The 25,484-nt window shown below is 48.3% G+C and overlaps 7 protein-coding genes across 7 annotated transcripts; 4 read left to right on the forward strand and 3 right to left on the reverse strand.

Annotated features, from left to right (window-relative positions):
- Positions 1-216: 216 nt before the first annotated feature.
- N7495_006532 (DENN (AEX-3) domain protein) lies at positions 217-3,021 on the forward strand (the record flags this gene model as incomplete). The annotated part of the gene is made up of 2 exons (XM_057209183.1): positions 217-597; positions 658-3,021. 2 exons carry the CDS (start codon positions 217-219, stop codon positions 3,019-3,021), a joined length of 2,745 nt encoding a protein of 914 aa, XP_057062957.1.
- A 725-nt stretch (positions 3,022-3,746) lies between these two features.
- On the reverse strand, positions 3,747-5,083 carry N7495_006533 (SDR family NAD(P)-dependent oxidoreductase; the record flags this gene model as incomplete). The annotated part of the gene is made up of 5 exons (XM_057209184.1): positions 3,747-4,203; positions 4,271-4,601; positions 4,656-4,687; positions 4,810-4,991; positions 5,045-5,083. 5 exons carry the CDS (start codon positions 5,081-5,083, stop codon positions 3,747-3,749), a joined length of 1,041 nt encoding a protein of 346 aa, XP_057062958.1.
- A 428-nt stretch (positions 5,084-5,511) lies between these two features.
- N7495_006534 (TBC domain-containing protein) lies at positions 5,512-8,700 on the forward strand (the record flags this gene model as incomplete). The annotated part of the gene is made up of 1 exon (XM_057209185.1): positions 5,512-8,700. One exon carries the CDS (start codon positions 5,512-5,514, stop codon positions 8,698-8,700), a length of 3,189 nt encoding a protein of 1,062 aa, XP_057062959.1.
- A 5,665-nt stretch (positions 8,701-14,365) lies between these two features.
- On the reverse strand, positions 14,366-14,721 carry N7495_006535 (uncharacterized protein; the record flags this gene model as incomplete). Its single annotated transcript, XM_057209186.1, has 2 exons — positions 14,366-14,544; positions 14,607-14,721. The coding sequence occupies 2 exons, from the start codon at positions 14,719-14,721 to the stop codon at positions 14,366-14,368; spliced, it is 294 nt and encodes a 97-aa protein (XP_057062960.1).
- Positions 14,722-16,229: 1,508 nt separating this feature from the next.
- N7495_006536 (uncharacterized protein) lies at positions 16,230-16,727 on the forward strand (the record flags this gene model as incomplete). Its single annotated transcript, XM_057209187.1, has 1 exon — positions 16,230-16,727. The coding sequence occupies one exon, from the start codon at positions 16,230-16,232 to the stop codon at positions 16,725-16,727; it is 498 nt and encodes a 165-aa protein (XP_057062961.1).
- Positions 16,728-17,117: 390 nt separating this feature from the next.
- N7495_006537 (uncharacterized protein) lies at positions 17,118-17,810 on the forward strand (the record flags this gene model as incomplete). The annotated part of the gene is made up of 1 exon (XM_057209188.1): positions 17,118-17,810. One exon carries the CDS (start codon positions 17,118-17,120, stop codon positions 17,808-17,810), a length of 693 nt encoding a protein of 230 aa, XP_057062962.1.
- A 769-nt stretch (positions 17,811-18,579) lies between these two features.
- Positions 18,580-25,447, reverse strand: N7495_006538 (bifunctional carbamoylphosphate synthetase/aspartate transcarbamylase; the record flags this gene model as incomplete). The annotated part of the gene is made up of 4 exons (XM_057209189.1): positions 18,580-18,636; positions 18,698-22,224; positions 22,330-24,792; positions 24,856-25,447. The coding sequence occupies 4 exons, from the start codon at positions 25,445-25,447 to the stop codon at positions 18,580-18,582; spliced, it is 6,639 nt and encodes a 2,212-aa protein (XP_057062963.1).
- Between the last annotated feature and the right edge of the window lie 37 nt (positions 25,448-25,484).

Genomic DNA, 25,484 nt, shown 5'->3' on the forward strand with positions numbered 1-25,484 from the left:
TTTTCTCCTATTCTTCCATTTTGCCCCCTCTGAACTCTCTTCTCTCTCAACTCCAGGGCTTATTCTTGGTTCTCCCATGGCCTCTAGCCCTATTCAATCCCGTTCTTTAACTCTACTTGATATCTAGGTAATCTCGGTGTTCTTTCCTCCTTTCTTTTCTGCGTCCAGAGGATCTATATCTCCCGATATTTGACCCGATCCCCGGTACACGCAACAATGGGTCATTCTCTAAGAGAAACTGCGTCCTTTGTCCGCCCAGTGACAAGGGACCGTCCAGTGACACGCGGCGAAGGGGAAAATTCGCTGGTCGTACCCAGTCGCACATCGTCATTACACTCCCGAATCACCCAACCGATTGCCTCGACTCTGAACGTCAAGACCACCCAGCGTACACCAAAAACTCTTACTCATGCATACATGGTCTGCGGTGTTGGCCGAGAGCCATCCCAATGGGTTAAGGCGCCTGCTCCAGAGCAGGGCAAGATTGGCCACATGAAGGGTGCTGTTGGTCAATTTTGGCTTCCAGAGATTCTGGGCAGTAGCCCGCGGTTGGAACAGGATAACGAAGTCGCCCGTTCTCTACACTCGGCCATGAGGGTAAGCTTTGGTCCCAATGCAAAAGGCAAGATTATGGCAGCATTGACTCTTATTTTATAGGCTTGTTTCCCTCATGATGTGGAAATATGTACTGGCAAGAGTCAGCCCCATTGCGCCCACCATGCTTTCGTTTTGCAACAGGACTCTTCTCACACTCTGTACGGTATTGCGCTGCGCGTATGGTCCCGTGCGGATGACAAGCGTGCTGAGACCATTCGTGAGGTTCGCAAGAAGACCGAGGTCGATTTCTACGACAACCCTGATGAAGTTTACTGGATTCCCTACTGTTTGAGCTTCTTGTCCCGCTACCCGCTGTATGACTTGCTGGGCGATTATCTGCGGGGGATGTGGATTCACTGGAACAAAGCTACCAACCTGTTCCACGCCGAAGAAGTCTCGCGCATTCTCAGCTTCCCTGCACCCCGTTTAAACGACCTTGTCCGTATTGATATGAAAGACTACGCCCTTTGCTACCAGTTCCCTTCATCCCCCACTGGCTTCCAAAACTTTTCCATGTGGCCCCTTTTCAACTGTCTTTCGATCCCCAACATTGTCGGTGTGATTGAAGCCGCCGTCTCTCCGACTCGCCGTATTGTCTTTGTCAGTCACTACCCAGCCATGCTCACTGTAGCCGCCGAGACCGTCCGCTACTGCGTTCGTGTGTATGAGTGGAGCGGTCTTTACGTTCCCGTGGTCCACGCGCGCCACGTCAAGGAGCTCGCTCAGGAGCCTGGTCCTTACATTTTGGGTATCACTGCTGAGTGCCGTACCTTGTTCAATGCCCCATCTGATGCCCTGGTGATTGACCTGGACCGCAACTTTGTCCTCACCTCCAGCCCACCCAATGTTCTCAGCCAGGGTCAGCGTACCAAGTTCATCAGTCGCCTCACCCAGGCTTTGAATGGTGACATCTCGCCCTCGGGGGTCCCGTCTCACCTGCGCTCTGCCTATGCCGGTGGCAAGCTCATTCCCGCTGGTCAGATAATCGTCATGCGTGGCGAGGTTGAGAGTGTTGAGAACCCCAACTGGTGGAACCAGGACGCCGTTATGGGAGTCATGGATCACGTCTGTGAAAAGCTTGGCCGTAACTCTGGCATGAAGGCCATTTTCGGAGGCTCCGTCAAGAAGCCCCTGATGGCCAAGGTCTCGATGCGCCATCTCAACGAGATTGTCCGTGAGCGCAACCAGTACTCTCGAGACGCTATGGAAGCTTGGCAGGACTTTATCAACCTTAAGGGCCGCATGGACACTGAGCTCAGCAAGGTTACCAAGCGCAACAACTTCTTGGTCGAGGAGCTCGAGACCTGGAAACAGCAATTCCTCAAGTTCCAGGCCTTTGCTGAGCAGCTCACCAAGGAGACCACTGAACTCAAGAACAAGATTGAGAATCACAAGCGTGAGAACCGCCGCCTCACTGGTCTCATTGACCAGCAGAAGGACGACGTTGCTCGTCTCACACTTCGTCTGTCTGGAACCGAGAAGCAGCGTGACGACGCTCTGGAGGCCCTGGTTCTCCAGCAGGAGATTGCAGAGGAACTAGAGCGTGAGCGCAAGCGTAACCAGAAGGCTATCTCTGCTTTGTCGCACACTAATTCTACCCTCTCCCGCGAGCGAGACGATGCCCAGCGTGTGGTTCTGCACCTGCGCAGTCTGATCAACGGTAAGAGCCACCACATGGAGCACATCGTGCGCTCCATTGGCAGCATCTCCGAGATTACCGACATAGTCGAGAACGGTTACGAAGATGCCGTAGATGATGTTGATAAGAAGGTGGAGGTTGTATCATCAAGAGAGTCCATGAGACGGGAGAGCAGTGGCCCCAGTCAAAAGTCCCCGGTAAATCACATGAGCCCCGATCTAGAACAGCATCTGCTGAACCTTGGCAATGGCCACAAGAACCTCGCTCGCCTGAGCATTACAGACGTTGCCGACCGATACCTCCGCGACAAGACCGACGCCATTGCCGATATTATTCGCAGCATCAGCGACCAGTGCGCTGCTGCCGTCGAGGGCCTCCATCTGGCTCAAGATGCCGAGGACGACGAAGACGCTAAGACCCAGAGTGAGCAACGCCTGGGCTCCGAATATGGCAGCCAGGGTGGTCGCACAACTCGCACCAACAGCGAAGTCAGCGACGCTGAAAACTCCTTGCATCCGGGCCACCGTCGCTCCAGCATTCCCCCTACCCCTGATCTGGTGCACAACCGATCAAGCACATCCATGTCTATGATCAGCAGCTCAACATTCCCCGAGCGATCTAGCCAGCAATACAACGTCAGTGACATCCCGACCCGGATCGTGGAAAATGACGATGAGCATGCCCTTGAGGCTGATCTGGATGACCAGCAAACTGAGACGGGCACTCTATCCAAGCAGGCTAGTGAAGATCTGATGCAGCCCCGTGCTGCTCGTGTGATCTCTTAAACATTTTCCATCAGCCTTGGACAATGCACCGCTTCGTTGAGACGATCTTATTTTTTTCCCCCCCTTTTGCGATCTGGCGTTGTAAATTCTCTTTTGACACATATCTCCATCCCAACTGATGCCTTGACCCTGACAGACACACTCACTGCTTGTCTGGCACAGTCTTTTTCACCCTCTTCACTGTGTCGAGTGCTTTGATACTCCATTATTCCCCCTTGGCCTTTCAACTATTCCTCCGTTTTCACTCATAACCTGAGGCCATATGTTTATCGTTCGATTCCTTTCTCATCCAGGGGCATTTCTTCACTTCTATTACGCCCTCTGAGATGTCCTGATTTGCACCTTGGCATTATACTTATTCATCTTACAATTTCAATTGTTGATAGACCCGATATGCTAGAGGGGGCACTTCCTTTGGCACAGAACTATTTTACACATCTAGTTTCCTTACCTCAGTCACTACCGTGTCACACACGTGCTTTCTTTTGTTTGTTCTCGATGAACTGGACTCATCTACTGCCACAGGGGGCGTTTCCACCCCTGCTGTATTTAAAAAAATGGACTCGCCGTAATTGATTACCACTTCATTTGTCCTCTTACTCCCATTATTACAGTAGTCAATATTATCCAGGCCAGTGAAAGATGTCTGTATTTTTAATTATCGAGATTTGCATGTTCTAGATTTGAACGGTGGTATTTCATGGCATAGATGAATCAGGGCATTTTTATGCCAGCTTCCCCGGCACAACAGGATGTCCAGCAGACAAACCACCACAAACAGCCCAAGCCTGACCATTAACATAGCTGCTTTCATCACTACCAAGGAATAGCGCAACACGCGCAACCTCGTCCGCAACAGCTCCACGCTGCATGGGATTCAACTGTCCAACCTTACGCTCGGTACCGCGTTTTCGAGCATTGTCGAACAACGGTTGTGTCATGCCCGTCTCAATCAAACCGGGGCATATAGCATTGATACGAATGCCTGTACCGGCTAATTGGTAAGAGCATGTTTGAGCAATGGAAACAACTGCCGCTTTGGAGGCAGAGTAATCTGTAGATCCGGCATTGGATCTAAGACCTGCTACTGACGCAGTGCAGATGATGGATCCGCTTGGGTAGGGTTTAGATTCTGAGGTTATTTTCATTGCTGGGGCTGCATGCTTAGCTGCTAAAAAGACTCTGATTATTCATTGTTAATTGAACAGACTCTCACACGGGTGTGAAATTGTCAAGACACTTCACTTACCCAAGAGCATTCGTCTTCATAGTCTTCATAAATTCATCCCCATCAATCTCGGTAAATGGCCTCGGCTGACCTACAATGCCGGCATTGGCGAAGAATATATCCAATCGCCCATACTTTGTCACTGCCTCGTCAATGACTGAGATCACAGCTTTTTCGTCTGCTGCATCAAATTTTCGTGTGTGGACATCGACATCGGAGTAGAGAGACTCTATCTCTCGTTTGTGAGTTGGTAAATTTAAGTCGTTGTAGTCGCAGATGTAGACTGCTTTGGCGCCATTGTTGGCGAATTGATGGGCACTGGATCGTCCAATTCCACTCGGTGAGTTTGCTCCTGGCAAAGGGTTAGAAATTCTTGGTTATTGAGCTCAAAGCCTTTAACTCTTACCGGTTACTATGACCACTTTGCCCTTTGTTCGACTAGAGTAAATAATAAGCATGTTGATATAGCTATAAGGCTCTTGATATGCTGTGTATTGAAATGTTCTTTCATCTCATACTTTCATGATGACATAGCATATTCATTCCCAAGTGCCACTTACGGTCCTGCCGAGTTTGGTGCAACATGTCGTATCTTGGGGATGTCTTCAAAGGTGCCTTCGTCTGGAATCCCTTCAACCAGCTGCTGGCTGAGTGCCTGGAGACGCTGTTTTGCTTTTTCAGACATATTTAGGAGTGCCCGGAGGATAGCAGTTGCAAGTATTGAGATAATTGAGAATGTGAGCTGAAAAGAAGACTAGATATCACATTTGTTTTCACGTAGTACTAGGAGCTTACTTCCCCACTCGGTAACTTATGTGGAGAGCCTAGGCTCATATCACATGACTGATGACTAACACATGAAATTAAAGGACTGTCACGTGATTCATAACGTCATCAGGTCATGTGCAGCTTGTTTTAGTTGAAATGATGTTCTCTCTGGCCTCGTTGGGCACATATTGGAGATCCACTTTGAGTATTCATTGTTTTGGTATTTTTTCCCTCCAATATTGAAATAAATCTAACGTATTGCGCCGTTGACGATAGTGGTCGATCTCCCTGCATTCCACAGATTTGCTGAAGATCGGCTAGGATCGCCCAGACCCGCGCGACCTAGGAAAGCCACACACGAACACAAAGACTTTTACAAAGTCTCTTTGCAGTTCCAGCAATTATTGTTTAGCTCCTCTTTTGATCTCTTTGAGCATTCATGAAGTCCGTAACCACCAATTCCGACCGCTACGTCATCAATCAGTCGCTGAGATATGGCGGAGTCTGATCCTCAAATCCAACGGCGTTCCCCGTCCCAAGCTTCTTCGGCATCAAACAGAAGTTTCAGGAGCCAAAGAACAAGAACACTTCGTGCGAGGTCTAAGAAGCGACATTCGGTTTCTTCCAATGCCACGACTGATCTCACGTCATTTCCATCCCTTTCCCCGCTTGACGGCTCCCCCACCTTGAAACGGGGATTGGAAACCACGCTGCGGGCAGAGCACGAGGGAAAAGATGCGACAAATGGCACTGGACGTGGGCGTAAAGCCACTTTGGCAACCCTAACATCTGGTGTCTCTCATACTTCTGGTCGGGCTGCTCTCTTCGATGATTCCGTTCCCATGCGCGATATTCCAGGGGCCTTACACCTGGCGGATGACACGCATATCGAGCGTCTGATTGCCAGCACTGGGTCTCTGAAGATTGTGAGACAATTCGCGCGCGACCTGGCTCAACGCGATGCGGAGATCTCAGTCCTGCGGCAGCGCGCTGATGCCAGGGAGCGAGAATTGAAGAGGATGCTTCGAGAGGTGTCAATCTCCAATCAGGATATCGAACGCCGTCTTTATCAGCTAGAAAACCCGCCGGATGACGCTACCTCGGATGCAGATAGGGAAAGCTGTCACAGTGGGGATCGAGCTTCTCAAAAGTCTTCAGGGGGTCTCAATGGTCTCATGTCTCAGGCGATGTCAGATGAAGTAGGGTCGCATGCTGAAGGAGAGCTAGAGTCGGATCAACAAGCTACTATTCGCGCGAATCGGATCGAACAAGAAGCCAGGTTAAACGGAACCCTCAGCCATAAGCGAACGGGCTCTCTACGCGGTTGGGGGGATTTCTTCTTTGGTTCAACCAACGCTAGTCGAAAGACCAGTCGTGCTAGCAGTGTGATAAGCGACATGCGAGAAATCGACGAGGAAGATACTGAGCGCATTCGTGTGCCTAGTAACCCTGCAAGTAAACGCAAGGCTATTGATGACCATCTTTTTCACCCTCCGGGTGGCCAATTAGCAGCCGACGTATTAGGGAAACGCCTTGCTAGTGTTTCGACAAACGGCGATAATGCAAGCATTCATTCGCGCAAATCCTCCCGGTCTCTGGGCTCTTGGACTGCTAAGCTATTTGCCGGCACACAAAAGGACAACAGCGATTCCGAAACCACTCGCAGCAAAACGCCACAAAATCAGGACAGAAGGGCAGCATCCGGTGCCTCGATGAATTCAATGTCAGCGGTGGCCGCTTTGAAAAGAATCAGTAGTAATGCGAGTATGCCTTCGGTCCGATCTGCCAGTGGGACAAGTGGGACAGTGAAAATCAACCGTCCAGCTGCTCGAAGAACTACCGCGGTAAATTTATCACAGGCTTCAACCCCCGATAATGCAGAGCGAAGCTCGACCAATCTTGGCCCCGTCGAGATGGATGCCATTTTGCCCATGGAGTCTCGACCACCTACCCTTTCACCTATATACAACAACACCCAGTACAGCGAATTCCTTACCGATCGCTTTGGTTTCATCTACGATCAACGTCGCAAGAAGCGCCAGAGGGAGGCTATTGTAGTGAAGGGCCATAAATCCCGGATGAGCATTGCTGAGACACTTGGAAACCTTCGCAGTGACTCGGATCCTGAAGAAAATATTCCGGACCATGCCACCCCGGAATTGACCAGCGTCTCTCAATCTCCTATTGCCTCACCTGATGAGGCCGAAGGTGGAGTTCGCCGCTGGCAGGATTATCTGAGGCTCCCATCTCGCCCGACGGAACTTCTTTCTCATACTCCTTCGGCTGCCCCAATCGTTTCTCTGACCAATGCCTCGGAAAGTCGCCCACACAGCTCCTCTGTCTCGGTGGATAAAGATGGGACGTTATCTGTCAGCCCTAGTGTACAGCCATCGCCTTCCACATCAACAGTCACGGCGGATCATCCTGAGTTTGCTTCTACAGCTTCAGAGGATTCTGCTACAAAATCGACAATCAAACTTAATGCTGCTGAAACCGAGCCAGTGAGATTGCTTTTAGACCAACTTACCGAGCTTCATGATACGCTGCAACGGGATCGTACCGTCAGATGGAACGATTTCTTCCGCAAAGTTCGTGCGGAGCGTAGAAAGGAAGGTGAAGCGGCTGCGGCAATCTCAGACCGATCCTCCACTGCAGTTGATACACCGGAAGCAACTCTCGCTGACGGGGAGCTTGTTGGTATTTCTGGACTGGGAAACAAGGGCAAGGTCGGGCGCGCGAAATGGCGCGAATTCCGAACTCTTGTTCTCGGTGGTATTCCAGTACCTCTCCGTGCTAAAGTTTGGTCGGAATGTAGCGGTGCATCTGCAATGCGCATCCCCGGGTATTATGATGAACTTGTGCGAGGAGTCGGTGGAACAGATCCCGACCCTTCCATTGTCGCTCAGATCGATATGGATATTCATCGCACCCTGACTGATAATGTGTTTTTCCGCAGAGGGCCCGGTGTTAGTAAGCTCAAAGAGGTTCTTTTGGCATATTCACGCCGCAATTCCGAGGTCGGATACTGCCAGGGCATGAATCTTATCGCCGCATCTCTCCTCCTCATTATGCCTACGGCCGAAGATGCATTTTGGATTTTGACTTCTATGATCGAGATTATCTTGCCTCAGCATTACTATGATCATGGTCTTTTGGCTTCTCGAGCCGATCAAGTGGTGTTGCGACAATACATCTCAGACCTCTTACCCAAGTTATCGGCCCATCTAGAAGAGCTGGGGATTGAACTGGAAGCGCTTACGTTCCAGTGGTTTCTGTCCGTCTTTACAGACTGCCTTTCTGCAGAGGCTTTGTATCGAGTGTGGGATGTAGTGTTGTGTCTCAATGTCACCAGCGTCATCAATGACAGTTCCAAAGAAGGCAGCGACAAGCCCCCATTAACACCCGAAGACCTCTCCGTCTCCGGCAGTGGAGGCGGGAGCACATTCCTGTTCCAAGTCGCGTTGGCACTTCTCAAGCTTAACGAACCTCAGCTACTTACCACGTGCTCGACTCCCGCGGCTCTATACACGTACATCAACCACCAGATGACAAATCATGCTATCAGTATCGACGGGTTGATCCAAGCCAGCGAGGCACTACGGAACGTGGTACGCCGTGAAGACGTCGTTTCGCGCCGGGCAGTAGCTCTTCGAGAAATGCGTGAGTTTAACGGAGGCTACTAAGCCTTGTAGATGTTGCTACCGGGCTTAGTGCCTCATGATCAATCAGTTCTTTTCTTTCCGCTCTTTTCTCTTATTGTCTTTTATTATCTTTTCTTTCTATTCTTTCCCTTCTATAGACTGTCTGATTAGAGCATTGAGCCAGGAGTTCTCTTTTTTCCCCTTTTCTATCTTGCTACCAATTTTGCTCCTTCAATATATCCCACTCGCTTCATTCTTTTGGCGCTGCTTCTCTTATATCTCCTTTGTCTTTTCATTTGCTAACAGTTTTACCTTGAACGCATCTCGAGATACCCCTTGCTATCTATACTTGGGACGAATATTAGACAAAATGACATATTTTTATCTTTTATTCTTCACGCCTGGAATGGACCTCGAGACTACTCTGCTTTTCATTTCTAGCTGGGTCCATGGGTATAACTATGCTATATCCATGTATCTAGCATTTTAGGTAATCTCAGATATCTACATAGCTACAAAGGAATTCTATAGGCCTGATGACTAAATATGAACGGAGACACCCGTGGAGTTCAGCTGGGCAGATCGCTTCCACCTTTACTTCACTTTAACCTTAACTTTCACTTTCAATCAACTAACGTTGCCTAGCACATTAAATGCGAATATTGGAAGATTAACTACTATTCTAGCTCCACTGACTGCCTACCTGGGTATATTTACCTGGACTTCCCTCTTCTTGGGTATTTTACTTTCTTGCACATTCGTCTCTGCACATGTGCACATGTCTAAGTGTGCTTGCTGCCTCACATCCATCCATTCAAACCACCTGGGATATACCCTTCAAGGCCCCATCCAACTTTGTAATCATATCCAAGATTCCTGAAATAGCTTCCATTTGATGCTTCAGCAAACACCTTCTCGTGGAGTATCCACCTTGTCCTTGAAAAGAGGGCGAAAGCCTGGTAGCAGTATATAGTAATCTTTACTCCTCCGACAGAACTCCACGGTATGAGGGCTTATGATTCATTCTCATCCACTGCTAATACATGGTTCATATAGTGGAAATACGAGCCCTTTCGCTGGTTAGTGGATTGTATAAAATTATGTCTCATCACACATTCTCGCGCGTGCATCTGGTTGACACGATGCAAGTGGAATTCCCCTTGGACTTTCTCGCCTGCCTAACGTTCAGTGTTTCTCTTGGTTGATGACAGGAGTTTTTGACTTGTCAGCCTGGCACTGCAGGTCAGTACTAATCTACTAGAAGCCAATTTCAAGTCTTTTTGAAATGTTTGAAACCTGACTTCAACAGCACCTGGGCTGATTCGAGCAAAAATCCCCTTCCTTTCTTCTTGATTCATAATAGTTGATTCCTATTTATCAAAATATTTTAAAAGAATTTCTTTTTCCATAATACCTAGGTAGCTTTATGTACCGTTTTTTCCATGACAGGTGGGGCTTTCCTATTTCAGGTGCCGCCGCTTTTATGAGGGCGCTCAGGATCAGGCTCAGAGTAGGCTCAGTGATTGTGATTGGCTGCTCCTTGATCAGAGGCATCTATTGAGTACTCAGTCCACGCTCAGCCCATACCCAAAGGAGCACTCGGCCCCATAATGCGGTTTAATAATTTTATGAACTACTTTTTGATGGCCCTAGTCATGCCTCCGTTTCTGAAGTTGCTTCATTCTAATTCGTCTTCCCCTCAAAAATGTGCCGCCTAGAACGAGATCACTCAAAAATGAAAGGCACAGGTCTTCTCTGTCAAGCAGTGGCGCCGGCGAAATGTCCTTCTAATTTCTTATTCAGAGATGCCTATGCGTAGAAGCTCAGGTATAAATCGACACTATATCCCCTTTTCATGACAACTCACTTAGCTTTACTTTATCCCTCCATCCATTACTTGGTTTTTCAATTCTATCTTAGCGTTTTCCTTCGTATTCGCTTAGCCATGGGTAGGAAAGACTTCTTTACTCAACAGGATGAAATCGCTAAACGGGATGAGATCACTAAAGAGAAATGCCGCAAACAATTAGAAAAAAACGGTTATGTTTTCGGAGCATACACACATGATGATACGATTCGAGATAAAGAAAAGAGGATCACTACTACCAAAAGGATGTACCACGCGAAACTATGGAAGGAGTAAGGTCTCACTCAATTGCGATGCAATTAGCCCTAAGTGGAAGGGAAAACTAACCTCCTTCTAGGTTTATTGAACAAAACGGGGTACGAGGCTACGAAATGGGTCTGGGTTCCAATCCTCCGAGTCATGAGCTCATCAAGAACTTTATTCGTTGGTACATTGCTTCCGCGCGAGGCCGGCTCAGTAAAAATGGACGACCAGTGGTGAAATCAGTTGTGTCGTTCGCAGAGCGGTTTTTTGGTGGGCTTGAAGAGGACATGCAAGTTAGCATTATGCTAGACGATCGGAAAGAAGTATTTAACGTGAGTTTGGCTTCCCTTCTTCTAATCTATGGCATGAGTCAAAACAAATAGCAAGGCAGTGGATTAAGAGGTCATTGACAGTAGAAGGAACTATTAAAAATATAGTCTCCAAATCATAGCTTTGCCAAGAAATATTTCTATAGAACAATTTAATTATTATGGCAAATAGATCATCCTCGTTTTATACCGGGTTTGCTTAAAGTCATTATTTTGCTGGCTCTTCAATTATTTCTCTTCACTAGAGCAAGAATTGGAGCTTTCATACCAGCCTATGTGGATAGGAAAGAAAGAGGTCTTCGATATAAGGTGAGGTCACTTCTGTTACGGGATGAATGCAGGAATTTGTACGCTGCAGAGATCCGATTGATAAATAAGAAGAATTAACTAAGAAAGGGAAAGGGATCCTGGGGACTAGATGCTCTTATGGCTCGTCCGGCTCCGCACAAATGCCAGGAGCGCAGTCTATCCAGAGACTGGGCATTTCATCGGGTATCGACCCGTTACACTCCGAGAAGCATACGAACACAAGCAAATGGAAGTACTTTGGATCGAAGGTAAAACCAACCCAGCTGACGCAATGACAAAGAGCGCTCCTTGTGATGCACTCACGAAGCTCATTGACTCCAACCGGATTGATCTTAAGACCATCGAATGGTTTGAGAGGAAAGAGTAGGACCAGTGCTCTTTCTCCTCTACCATTGGACAAGCTTCATGCCTGACGCCATGAACAACCCTACCACTATCGAAATACTAATGGATCATGAACACCCGGTTTACCTTTGCTATCCTTTCACTCATTCTACCCACCGGATTGAAAACCCCTGTTGTAGTTAGCTATCCCAACTTCTGATATTTAAAAGTTGCTCTAGTGTCGGAACAAATGTGCCATAAGCCACACTAGGACCAACACTGGAAGTTGCGGGGTAGCGTGATTTGCCTTGGCAATCATTCATCTACCTGGCATAGGAAGTAGAGATCCTACAGAACATATGGAAAGGAGAACTAAAGGACCGATTGAAATGGTTCCTTCGAACCTTAACCATTAGTATCCGTGTCGGAACATGGATATTGCAATCCTGCAATACCAAAACCCGGAACGGAACAAACAGACCCCCGAGTCATGGGGGAACAACTAAATTAGGAACTCGAGTAGCTAGATGAATCGAACACATTTCACACCACCTTGCACACCGTATATACTAAGAATCTAGGACGAACCATACCCTTTTCCAGTGTATATAGTGCAAAGTGTGAACCCTGTCCTTTCAACGTAGTTGATCGACAATCCGAGAACGGCAAATGACCTTTAGAGAATACACCAAAAAGATTGTCGGAACATATGTACGTAATCACATCGGTCTGACGCTGGAACTTGGAGCTCTTACACCAGCTTCAGTAAGCAGGTCACGAGGGTTCCACTCTGGAAGGATATATCTACCCTCTGATAGCTAGACTTGAGTGAACACACTTCTATGCACCTATTCCACTACCTATTCATACTGACTTGGTCGAGTAATCTCCCATCAGGCTGAAATTGTGGAATGCGTAGAATTGTCCTTCAGACGTAGTCTGTCGACAGTAAGACAGCTCTCCGACCATGATATTCAGCAGATGTAATGACTTTCTCAGTCGTATTTACCCCCATCGCGAAACCTGACTCGTCGAAGTTGAAAATATCGGCAGAATCGATACCATATTTGCTAATGGTTTCTTCAACCAACTCAAACCAAGCTAAAATGATCCTGGGATCTTCAGCTAAAGCTCTCTTATGATAGTATGGACATGATCGACGGGAGATCAGAATTGGGTGTCGTTTAATAAACTCAGTAACCCAGTCTTGACCAACAGAAGAAGGTTTCTCGGTGGTAGTTGAAATCCGCGATTGGAGGATAAGATTGGCCATATTTTGACACATGGCACAGGTAAGAGCTGCTCCTCTAGAATCCATAGAGAGTAGCCACTTTTCCATCGATTAATCTTCAAGTTTAGAAAATATATGTTGAGCTGACCATTTAACAGCTAGTTGTTCAACACCATTAAGCCGATCGACAAAAGTTGAACGTGGGACACCAAATGACCGTACAACAGCTGCGATAGTAGGATATTTGCCATCTTTAAAAGCTTTTAGAGCTAATTCGATACGGCCCTCCTGCTCTATCAATTTCTGTTTCTTTTCAGGGCGAATTGGTGGCATGGTGTGTGTTTGAAAACATAGGGTTACTATAGAGACTATTTAAAGTAATTCCATAGGATTTACTTTATTTAGATGGGGTAGCGGGCTAACCGGGAAACACGTTAGTTACCGAGCTGGCCGGCCACTAGACCCACTTTTTGCAACGGGCGCCTGCCATATGGATCCCATTATCCACTTTTACTGTAGTAAGATCACGTGACTCGAGGACCCTTCATCCTTGACGCCGACCCTTAAGGATTTTGTACACAGTTTGTGACCTAGCTAGTTCTGAATCTAAGATTAGCTTTAGCCCTTTACATTTTTATTATTTACATGCGGTTTTTTGACGGAAACCCCGAAAGTTCTATTAAGACTAGGGAAAAAAAAACTATTAAGGTCTATCTGGACAGGTGTAATTAATTTCGGGTTTTTTCAAAAATGTCATAATTTACTTTCGAACGGGTTACAGGTGGGGTGCTGATCTTAGAAATTCAAAAAGTCCAGAAATATTCTGTTAAACAGACAGACTGGTCTGTGCATTTCCCTAATACCCTCGACGTCCCCAGCCCTACATCGAAATCATTTTCACCTCCTCACTGACAGAACTCATAATCAAGACATAGTCAATCTACTGGTGAAGCGAATTTGAGTTGTTTGGGGCCTTATTATCCAGGTCTTGGAAATGGTTAGATTTCCCGGTTGCTATTTACTTCAAATATTTAGAGACGGACCAAGACGACATAGCTACTGGAAGGCGAGGAGCCTCTACTACCCAAATCTCTGAGTGGGCTGCTATGCTCCACGATGAACTTATTGCATCTAGTAAAGCATGCTTCGATAGGCGACAGAAGTCTAAACACAATTCTGGGTAGTATAGCTATTGGGGCAGTTTCATGGTGTATATGTACACAATTTGATCCTATCAAGGCCTCTGACAAAATGAAACTACCTAGTATAGAGCGGCTTGGTTTATATCCAGTCATGCCAGCACCTTATATCAAAGTAACAGAAAAAAATTCTCCAGTGTTTGCGAAGGTAAGACCTGGAGCCCAAGAAGGTTTCAATCAAGGTCTGTTGACTGAAACTTGGTCTTTAGCAGCTGTCGGTGTGGCCGTCTCCTCCGTTCTTGCACTGGTATCCACACTTCTCGATAACCTTGATCTCACCGTTGGAGCCTCCAAGGCAGGCGAACAAGGCGTTGTCTCTGGTTACGCCAAGGTATGCGTCTTGGGCCTCTGCAACCGCATTCCGGATCTGGATGTCGTAGTCGCCTTGATATAAATTTAGTAAATTTCTTTATCGTAACTCAACTTATATAATTTTCTTTACTAACCTCGGGTGAGAAGAGCTGAGGAACAGTAATCGAACTGGGTTTGGCAGTTCTTAGCCGCACCAAGAGAGGCAAAGGCAGCTACGGAGACAATAGAGAGGATGTTGAGCTTAACCATTTTGTCGGTAGAAGAGGGTTTTATGTTTGGAGTTGCTAAGTGATTGAGATGATCGGAAAATGACTGAGAGTGGTTATCAAATAAGGAGTTCATGAGGGGACGGGGAAGAGGTATGTATTTATACAGCTAGATTCGAAATTGGTTTCTAAGAGCTTTCTATCTTTTACAAAGAGAAACTACGGAGTACATATCTCGAAACTCGATAACAGAACAGTCTATACTATTTTAAGCTATAATTTGGAAGCTGGATGTGACGAAGGCTGATTCCACCTGCAGGTTCCCCACTGCCATTTACTACTAGTTCTGGCTTACATAGAAATCCCCACAATTGCATAAATTATGCTAGTTCTGTCTGTATTTTTGAGTATTTGATTTTGTTAGAATGAAAGTGTTGGTTACCAACACAATTCCGCTATGGTTATACAGTACCAAGATGAAATGGATCCAGAGATCCGAGGTATACAACAGGTGAATGGGACCAATCAGGAGAGATGGCCAGGGACACTTGAGGGAACAAATAGTAAGATACTTGGATTATAAAAATCACTTGATTGTTGTTGTTGTTTACTAATTGAGAGAAACGACTGTCCTTTTAGACGACTCATGATGCGCACTAGTGTCTTGGCAATGGGGCCGCTAAATATAAAAGCAATGCTTGAGGCGGAAGCTGATGTCACTAATGACGATACGGTTGGGTGACCGTAAGCAAGAGGAGAACGATAGTTGGAATGACTGTTACTGAAAGGAGAATACGAGTTGGTTTGGTAGATCGTGGTCGGGTCAATTGATACTGAGAACAACTATTAAAGACCCCTTCAAGGTTGCTACGGCCTTAGATCTAAATACATAAGAGGAGTGACGAGTCCTATCCCCTTACCCTTCCCTCCTGGGACGTCAGGGTCTTGTTTCAAGGGACGAGGATCATCGTCATCTTACTATCAATCCCATAGGTACAACATGATAGATCGCCTTTGATCGGACCGTCTCCGATGGTACTTCCACATCTCTGTCATTCTGGTCCTGTATGGATTCCCAATCCTTCAGGCTTCTCAGTGTACGTGAGAAGGGACGGGACTAGCGTGTTACATTTTATTGAGGTACTTACTCAGCTCGCTCACTGAGTAATCACCGAATGCTCCCTGAGTGAATCAAACTACTCACTGAGTGCTCACTGAGTGTCCCTATCAATTCCCGAGCAGATTAGTGAGCTTATATAATGCCCAGACACGTACTCAGCTCTACTCAGGGAGCAAAAGCAGCGAAGTGGTGAGCACTAATACGGAAAGGGAAAGCCAAGAACTGGCATGGAAAAAACGGTACATAGGTATTATCGCTCAGGTGTTCACTTTCATGGATAGGTAGTCTCCCAAAGCTGTATTTTGGACACGGAATCCTACCTAGTTAGTATAGCAGTTTACAATACCTAAGGTTCAAAAGGTCTATTTAAGAGAGCATTTATCCGCGCCCGCACTTTATCATTTTCACTCCGCCCAAAATACGATCTTACAATGGCTGCACAAAGCCCTGAACGTCAGCCCCCATTGACAATAAGTCCCGGGCTTCTTCAATTACCTGCTGAGGTTTTGTTGTTGGTCTCATCATTTTTGCCAAATCGAGATCTCAAATCCTTGCGCTTGGCAAGCAAACTACTAGGCGAGGCGACGCTACTGTCATTCCCGTGCGTGTTTCTTTCAGCCAATTCGCTGGATATCAAGGTTTTGCGCTCTGTATCGAATCATCCAGTCTTCGGGAAGCAGGTCACCGAAATTATTTGGGACGACGCACGTTTTGTTTCGGCTCCAGTGTCCTGGGAGGATTATAAACCGTACATCGATCGCAGGGACTTGCAAATCAACGACGAAGAAGGATGTCCTAAGTGGTTCTTGCAGAAATGTAAAAACAACATCCCCAATATGAAACAGCGGAAATCCCGCGACGTGGATAGGCCCGACCATATGGCTCGCCAGCAGCAGGCGGATGCACAGATGCCTCTAAAGGACTGCTGAAAGTAATATTCGCAAGTTCTCAATGACCAGCAAGTGGTGATCGAATCTCGGGATGATGAAAAAGCCTTTATTTATGGCTTAGAGCGATTCCCATAGCTGAGACGAGTGACCGTTACGCCTGCAGCGCATGGCCGCACTTTCTCTCCACTATATCAAACACCTACGATCCGAGCATTTCCTTATGGCTTCAACTATCCTATTCCACGGGATGGCAAATTTCTCCGACTCAAATAATGGTTGTCAACCCTTTGGTGTGATCAGAGGCAAAAGAAGAGTATAAGGAGTTGTGGAGAGGCCAGAATTGTCCTTCGCGTTCTATCAACGATCGAGGACCATAAAGTTTCTGAACTATGCTTCGATTCAAAACAACTCCCCACTGGGATAAGCTACATGATTTTTGCCCAGCCGTGTGAAGAGTACAACTATTTCGCAGCTATCATGAAACGCCCAGGCTTTCGTCACCTTCACCTATCCTTCCTGGTTGGATACAACGGGGTCTATGACTATGAAGGTTTCACCAGCGAATGCTTCTCCAAGGCTATCAGCTTGGCGAAGGAACTGACTCACATCCATTTGACAGTGGCATTGGACGATTCAAATGGGGATCCAGTTATTCCTTTGAAAGACATCCTCCCTGTCCAACAATGGCCAAATCTCTATCATTTTGGTCTTTCTAATTTTAGCGTCAACACGTCAGACTTAATTGATCTGCTTAATTCGGCGTCATCTTCACTACGCTCTGTTGAGCTAGGATCCTTTGGGTTTCCTAACGATAAAGGATTATGGTCTGGGCTGTTGGAGCGGATGCGGGATGAGCTTGATTGGACTAAGCGCGATAGATCACTAAGACCGGCCGTGAGAATCACTATGGAGATTGATCAGATGCAACCTGGGAGATTCGCCCTTCTCGCAGATGAGGTAACGAACTTTCTATATGACTTTGGTGAAATTCCAACACGATATTCACTTAACTTCCCTAAGCTGGGAATGGGTACTTTGCATGATATTTTCGAGCCAGAATATACCCGACCACACGTCATTATGCAGGAGCTTCAGAAATTAGGAATTTCTAAACCTTGGTAATAATAGATATTTGGATCAAAAAAAAAACACGGTTACTTTCTAATAACTTTCATTTCTTTCTACTAACAGTGACCTATTTGTAAACTCTGTATGAGAATGTGAAACAGCTGTCCAGTACTCTAATGGTGATCGAGCCTTGAAAATGACCTTGCAAGTTCCAAAATTAAGTGAAAATACCAGGGATTGATTTTAAGCTATGAACCCCAAGAGTAACAGTGGAGGTAGAAATCAAATGGCCAATAAACGACCCATATTTCTTTCTACGCAAATGGAAAGAAAGTGGGGAAAGTCCCAAAATAGCTCAAATACGTATACTTCGTAGCAACACTCCGATTTTTGAAGGTTCGAATTATAGAAGGCAAGTGAATTAAGAAGATGAATAAATAATGGAATGACCAATCCATCCAAACCAAAACCAAAAACCAAAACCTGTCCAAAAAATACACAAAACGCAATTCACGCCAAAACATAACACGTAACACATAACACACATAACACACATAACACACATAACACATAACACATAACATAATCCATGTAAACACATATGATACAGAAATACACAGAATGAGATCATCGAGTTCATGGAACGGAGATTCGTCTAATCTAAACAGCTCGCGTTTTATCGAGACGGCTGCTACGGAAATGATATCCACACAAATCAGGCAGAGTATTTCGAAAAAGAAAATAACAGAAATAAGGGAGGAAAAGGACGGCGCGCTTTTTAGGATTCCCGGTCTAAGAGCATTATAAAATAAGTGCAGGGAAATTAAGGAGTCAAGACCAGGGCCAGCAGCGCCATGCGGCAGTACAAGCCATATCTCATCTATAGATAAAGTTAGCATGCTTCTCAAGTAGAGCAAGGGGAATAAGGGGGTGTAGCATACCTGGCGGAAGTAAGCTGCGCGCTGGTCAAAGTCGACCTCTTCAGCGATCTCAGCATTGCGTGGCAGCGGGTGCATGACGACCATGTGGCTCTTTGCATGCTTGAGCAGAGCGTTGTTAATAACGAAGCTGTTCTTCAGACGCTCGTATTGAGCGAGGTCAGAGAAGCGCTCCTTCTGCACACGAGTAGAGTACAGGACATCGGAGGATGCAACAATCTCAGGAGTCAGCTCCTCAGCCTCAAGGACCAACTGGCCAGAGGCCTTGATCTGCTGGCGAATTTCCTCGGGGAGGGCAAGCTCCTTTGTCGACACAAGCTGTACCTTCACATCGTAGAAGCGGAGCAGCTTGATGAGGGAGTGGATGGTACGGCCGTACTTAAGGTCACCAGTGAAGGTGATAGTCAAGCCGGTGACGGTACCGAGCTCCTCACGAATGGTGAAGAGATCTAGGAAGGCCTGAGTGGGGTGCTCGATAGAGCCGTTGCCACCGTTGATGACAGGGACCTGGGAGAATTTGGCTGCGATCTCAGTGCTCTTGGGCTCGGGGTGGCGCAGAACCACGGCATCGGCGTAGCAGCCAAGAGTGCGGAGAGTATCCTGAAGAGTCTCACCCTTCTGGGCAGAAGAGTGCTCTGTGGAGATAGTGACGGTACGTCCACCCAGGCGCTGCATGGCGGCATCGAACGAGACCGAAGTGCGGGTCGAAGGCTCGTAGAAGAGAGTGGCGAGCACGCGGCCCTTGAGAACATCAAGAACTCCCTGGCGCTGAACACCAAGGCGCATCTCTTGGGCAACAGTGAACAACAAGTGGAGATCCGCACGAGTGAACCTGTTCACGGATAGCACATGCTTCTGCTTGAACGGAGAGTTGGCGAGCAATTCCTGCAGCGAAGGTGTGTTTTTGGACAAGGGGGTGCTGTAAAGTGGAGGGCCGAGTTCGCCAACAGAAGGCACGACGGAATCGAAAGCCCGGTGGCGAGGGCCAGGGGTGCCAGAGATAGAGACATGTCTCTCCAGGGAGCTCTCAGGTCGAACCATGGGAGTGGTTGGCTTCTGGATAGGGGAAGCAGGAACAATCCGGTGAGTGGACATGTCTGCACCCTTGGTAGCATTGGGAGACAGCTCGCCGTCGAGGCACGAAGTCTTGCCTTGGAAGACAACACGCTGGACGGAGCCGCGCATCAGCTTGCCGTTGAACGGAGACCAGGCCTCGTGGTTCTGGAACACGTAAGGACGGTCAACCTCGACCTCGATGGAGGTCTCAGACTGGTCATGCAACTCAAAGATCTTCTTGGGGTTCTCATAGAGACGGGAGCTGATGTCCTCGACAGTCAAGCGACCCTCAGAAACGGCAGTGAAGAGAAGAGGCAAGGACTCAGCGATACCGGCAGCAGGGCTAGCATCCTTGCCAGCGAGCTGGAAGGGAATGCTACCGATAGAGAAAATATCGATTGTGCTCAGGTGGTCCCAGAGAGCCTTCTGATCCTCAGCAGTGGGGAGAGTAGTGCAATCGGGGTATTCCTCACGAGAGAGGAAGAGGCAGAAGATAGAAACATCACAAGTGACCTTCAGGCCCTTCTCCTTGCTGAGCGCAATAAGGTTGATATCCTCCTTGGAGGTAACGCTCATCACGTGGATGTTGCGACTGTGCAAACTAGCCAACAACAGAATGGAAGCAAGGTCAGTGCTCTTGGCATCGGTGATCAGAGGCTTGCTTGAGGGCCAGGCACCGAAGTGCTGAGTGACGGTGGCCACCTTGTTGATGTTGCCTGACAAGTGGTTGAAAGGAATGAACAGGGAGCCAACATCGCCAGTCATTTGAGTGATCTGCTCCGAGTTGGTGGCAGTGGCCACGACCGAGAAGTTGAAGTCGCAGAATGACTTGTCCTGGGCGTTCTGCTGGACAATCTTGAGATCGCTAGCTTCGGTGACCGAGCTGTTGACTCCAACGGGCATAACACGAACCATGCTGAAACCAGCAGAAATTGAGGCCTTGCTGACAACCTCGAAGTCCTTGGAACCAGGGGTGGCGAGACCGGGAACAAAGGCAGCGATGTTGATCAGACCAGGGAGAACAATGGTGCGGTGGCTGGTCTGGAAGTCCGAGGTTTGGATTTCCAGAGGGTAGTGACGAGCGATGGCCTCAATCAGAATCTTAGCATTCTTGACGTTTGTCACCAGAGGGGTCTGGTAGTCAACGGCCATACGACGAGTGCGATAACCCTTAGACATGTAGTTGGCAGGGCGGCGGAAGCGATTGCTAGACGGCAAGTTGATGTAGAGATCGATAAGGTTGTTTGACAAGTGCTGAGTCAGGGAGTATTCGGACTTAATGTCCTCCTCCTCGCCAAGAACCTCAAGGTACTTGACAGGAATACCGTTCTCCTTCAAGAAGTCAGCAGTACCAGATGTGGCAAACAGGTTGTAATCGAGGAGGTGCAGCTTCTTGATGGAAGGCAACATCTCAAGCTTCTCCTTGTAAGAACCAATAGAGAACAGGATGTTACGCTTGGGGAGGCGGAAGCCAGTGGACAACAGGGCCTTAAGGTAGGCCTCGTACTTGTCGCGACCGAATGAGGCAACCTCACCAGTAGAAGCCATCTCAACACCAAGCACAGGGTCGGCTCCCGAAAGACGAGAGAAAGAGAACTGAGGAACCTTGACACCGACGTAGTTCTTAGGAACGGTCACAGCCGGGTACTCAACGAAGGGGGCACCAATCATAGCCTTGGTAGCCATCTCGATCAGGTCCACACCCATAACCTTGGACACAAAGGGGAACGAACGTGAGGCGCGGACGTTGCACTCAATAACTTTGATGTCATTGTCCTTGGCAATGAACTGAATGTTGTAGGGACCAGTGACGTTCAATGCGTTACCGATCTTACGGGTAGCCTCCTCGATGCGGCGAACTGTCTCGGCGCTCAAATCCTGGGGAGGCAGAATGAGAGTGGCATCACCAGAGTGAACACCAGCATTCTCAACGTGCTCCGAAATAAAGTGGCCAACCATGACACCATTCTTGGCAACAGCATCCATCTCAATCTCCTTGGCGTTCTCAATGTACTTAGTGATAACGACGGGGTGGTCACGAGAGACATCAGCAGCCTGGTTCAGATAGCTCTCCAAATCGTGCTCTGAGTACACAGTGTTCATGGCAGCACCAGACAGCACGTAGGAGGGACGCACAAGCACAGGGTAGCCAACCTTGTCGCAGAACCCACGAGCCTCATCCAGACTGGTAAGCTCCTTCCAGGCCGGTTGGTCAACACCGATGCGATCCAACATACGCGAGAACTTGTAACGATTCTCGGCACCGTCGATCATCTCAGGTGAAGTACCAAGGATGTTCACGTTAAGGCGGTGAAGCGGCAAGGCAATATTGTTCGGAGTTTGACCTCCCATTGAGATCACAACACCTTTCGAGGTCTCCAGCTGGTAAATATCGAGCACACTCTCCAGGTTGATGTTTTCAAAGTAAAGACGGTCGGCCTCGTCGTAATCAGTCGACACGGTCTCAGGATTATCTTTAAACGAAGAATAGAAGTTAGTATCAGTGGTTCAAGATGAAACAAAGATGAAGAAAAAGAATACAAGAAGCAATGCAAGAAAATATGAAGGGAAAAACTTACAATTGACCATGATAGTCTTCTGACCCTGCTCGCGGAGTGTGCGAATAGTGCGCACGGAACACCAGTCGAATTCGACAGACGAACCAATACGGTAAACACCAGAACCAAGAACCATGATGCCATGGTCATCAAACGACAAATCGTGGTGAGAGGCGTTGTAGGTGAGGTAGAGATAGTTGGTGTGACTTGGGAACTCTCCAGCGACAGTATCGATTTGTTTGACAATGGGCGTGATGCCAGCCTCGACACGCATACGGCGCATAGCCAGTTCGTTAGAACTCAGGAAGTTGGCGAGCTGGCGATCACAGAAACCAAGCTGCTTGGCCTGACGGACCATGGACAAGGGCACGTTGGTGGCGTTGTAAGCAGTCATGGACTTGCCGAAGTCACTCAGACCCTTCAGACGGGACAAGAACCACTTATCAATGTTAGTCAGCTTCCAGATATCATCGACGGTGTAACCCTGGGCCATGGCGTTGGCAATGGCAAACAGACGCTGGTCGGAAGGAGTCTGGAGCTCCTCATCGATGGACATGAGGGCATCAGTCTCGTTGAAACCGAGGTTGTGGAAATCGACGGAGCGAATGGCTTTCTGGATGGCTTCTTCGAAGGTGCGACCAATGCTCATAACCTCACCAACACTCTTCATCGAGGAGCCCAGCAGGGTAGAGACACGGGTAAACTTCTTCAAATCCCAGCGGGGAATCTTGACCACACAGTAGTCGAGCGAGGGTTCGAAGCAGGCACAGGTGGACTTGGTCACAGAGTTCTTGATCTCGTTCAGAGGAATACCCAGACCCAGCTTAGCAGCGATGAAAGCGAGGGGGTATCCGGTAGCCTTAGAGGCAAGAGCCGAAGAACGGGACAAACGAGCATTGACCTCAATAATGCAGTACTCCCGGGAGAAGGGATTAAGGGCGTACTGGATGTTACATTCACCGACAACACCGAGGTGACGAATGACATTCACAGCAGTTGTACGCAGCATGTTGTAGTCTTCATCAGAAAGAGTCTGGGAGGGGGCCACGACAATAGAGTCACCAGTGTGGATACCAAGAGGATCGAAGTTCTCCATGTTGCAGACGGTGATACAGTTATCCTGGGCGTCACGGACGACCTCGTACTCAATCTCCTTCCAACCCTTCATACTACGCTCAATAAGCACCTGGGGGCTGACGGCCAGAGCTTTAGTGCAGAGCTCCTTTAGCTCCTCCATGTTATTGGCAAAACCACTACCAAGGCCACCCAATGCATAGGCAGCGCGGACAATGACGGGGAAGCCAATATCCTCCACAACACGAAGAGACTCCTCCAGTGTCGAGGCAGAAGCGGACTTGGCACACTTCTCGTTGATGGAGTCCATGCTGCGAGCGAACAGCTCGCGATCTTCAGTGGTGATAATGGTATCGATGGGAGTACCGAGAACCTTGACACCGAGATCCTCAAACTCATCCTTGAGCTGGATACCGACCGAGAGAGCGGTCTGACCGCCGAAGGTACAGTAGATGGCATCAGGGCGCTCGTGCTTGATGACCTTGCGAACAAAGTCAGCATTGACGGGAAGGAAGTAGACCTTGTCAGCCAAACCCTTGGAGGTCTGAATGGTGGCGATGTTAGGGTTAATGAGAATGGTATAGATTCCCTCTTCCTTCAGCGCCTTGATGGCTTGGGAGCCAGAATAATCGAACTCTCCGGCCTGACCAATGCTCAGACCACCACTGCCTAGAACCAGGACCTTCTTGACAGAGACACGGGGAGCAGCCTTGCGGTTGTCCTCAATGAGACCGCCGGGGAAGTCCACGGGCTTGGTAAGAGCATCAGCGGAAGCGATGGTGTTTTGGATGGTGCTGATGAAGACATCAAAGAGGTACTCAGTATCACGAGGTCCAGGAGTGCTCTCCGGGTGGAACTGAACACTGAAGAAAGGACGACTGGTGTGGCGGATACCCTCGTTACTTCCGTCATTGGCGTTCACAAACAGCTCTTCCCAGCCATTTTGAAGGCTGGAGGCATCCACGGCATAACCGTGATTCTGGGAGGTGATGTGGCACTTGCCAGAGATCATGCTGGTGCAGGGAATGTTGTGGCCACGGTTACCAAACTTCATCTTGGAAGTTGTGGCACCCACAGACCGGGCAATAAGCTGGTGACCCAAGCAGATACCAAAGACGGGCGTCCGGGCATCCTTTAGTGTCTTTGATAGGTTCTCAACGGTTTTTGTGAGGGTTGCAGGGTCACCGGGACCGTTGGACACGAACAAACCGTCGTAGTCCTTTCCAGCCAGGGTGGGGAAGTCATAGTCCCATGGGACGACCATAACCTCGACGCCACGGGCAAGCAAGCAGCGCAGCTGATTGTACTTCATACCCACATCCAAGCACAGAACCCGAACGGTGCGGCCCGAGGGGTGCTTCAGAGCAATGTTGGCAGGAGGGGAATAAAGGCGGGGTTCACGAATGGATACTGCGGAAAGTACTCGTCAGCTATCAATTGTCTTTCACATCGCTGTCTTGACAGAATACTCACCCTCAGCAACAAGGTTCTTCTTGTTGGGGTCCACCCATTCGATCTCCTCGAAGCTCGACTTCCAGTTGGCGTCATCCGCAGCAGTAGCTGTGTTGCCAGCCTTCTGGAGCAGCATGCGGCCGAGCATACTACCCGACTCACGAATGTGCTTGGTTAGGGCACGAGTGTCGACACCGTGCATGGCAGGGACACCCTGCTCCTTGAGCCACTCGCCTAGAGAGGACTTCGCCAAGAAGTGCGAATAATCCTCGCCGGCATAGGTGGCCACCACCAATGCCGCAACGTGGATCTGGTTCGACTCGAAATATCTTGGCAGAGTTTGGAGCAAATCATCCATCTCGTCCCGAGAGGGCACACCGTAGTTACCGACAAGGGGGAAAGTGATAACCAGGATTTGGCCTCGGTATGAGGGATCAGTCACCGATTCAGGGTAGCCAACCATACCAGTTTGGAAGACCAATTCACCGGAGATGCTCTTCTCCGCACCAAAGTTGTAACCCTGGTAGACGGTGCCATCTTGCAGCTCAAGAGCGACGAGTCGGTCACTACCACCCCGGATGGGGATCATGGCCGGGGGAATAACAACAGCCATTGTGAATAGAAGTTCTTTTTTAGAATAAGAGTCCAAT

The sequence above is a fragment of the Penicillium taxi genome (genome assembly GCF_028828555.1).
Source record: "Penicillium taxi strain IBT 34144 chromosome Unknown utg000004l_segment0_segment0, whole genome shotgun sequence".
Lineage (NCBI taxonomy): Eukaryota > Fungi > Ascomycota > Eurotiomycetes > Eurotiales > Aspergillaceae > Penicillium > Penicillium taxi.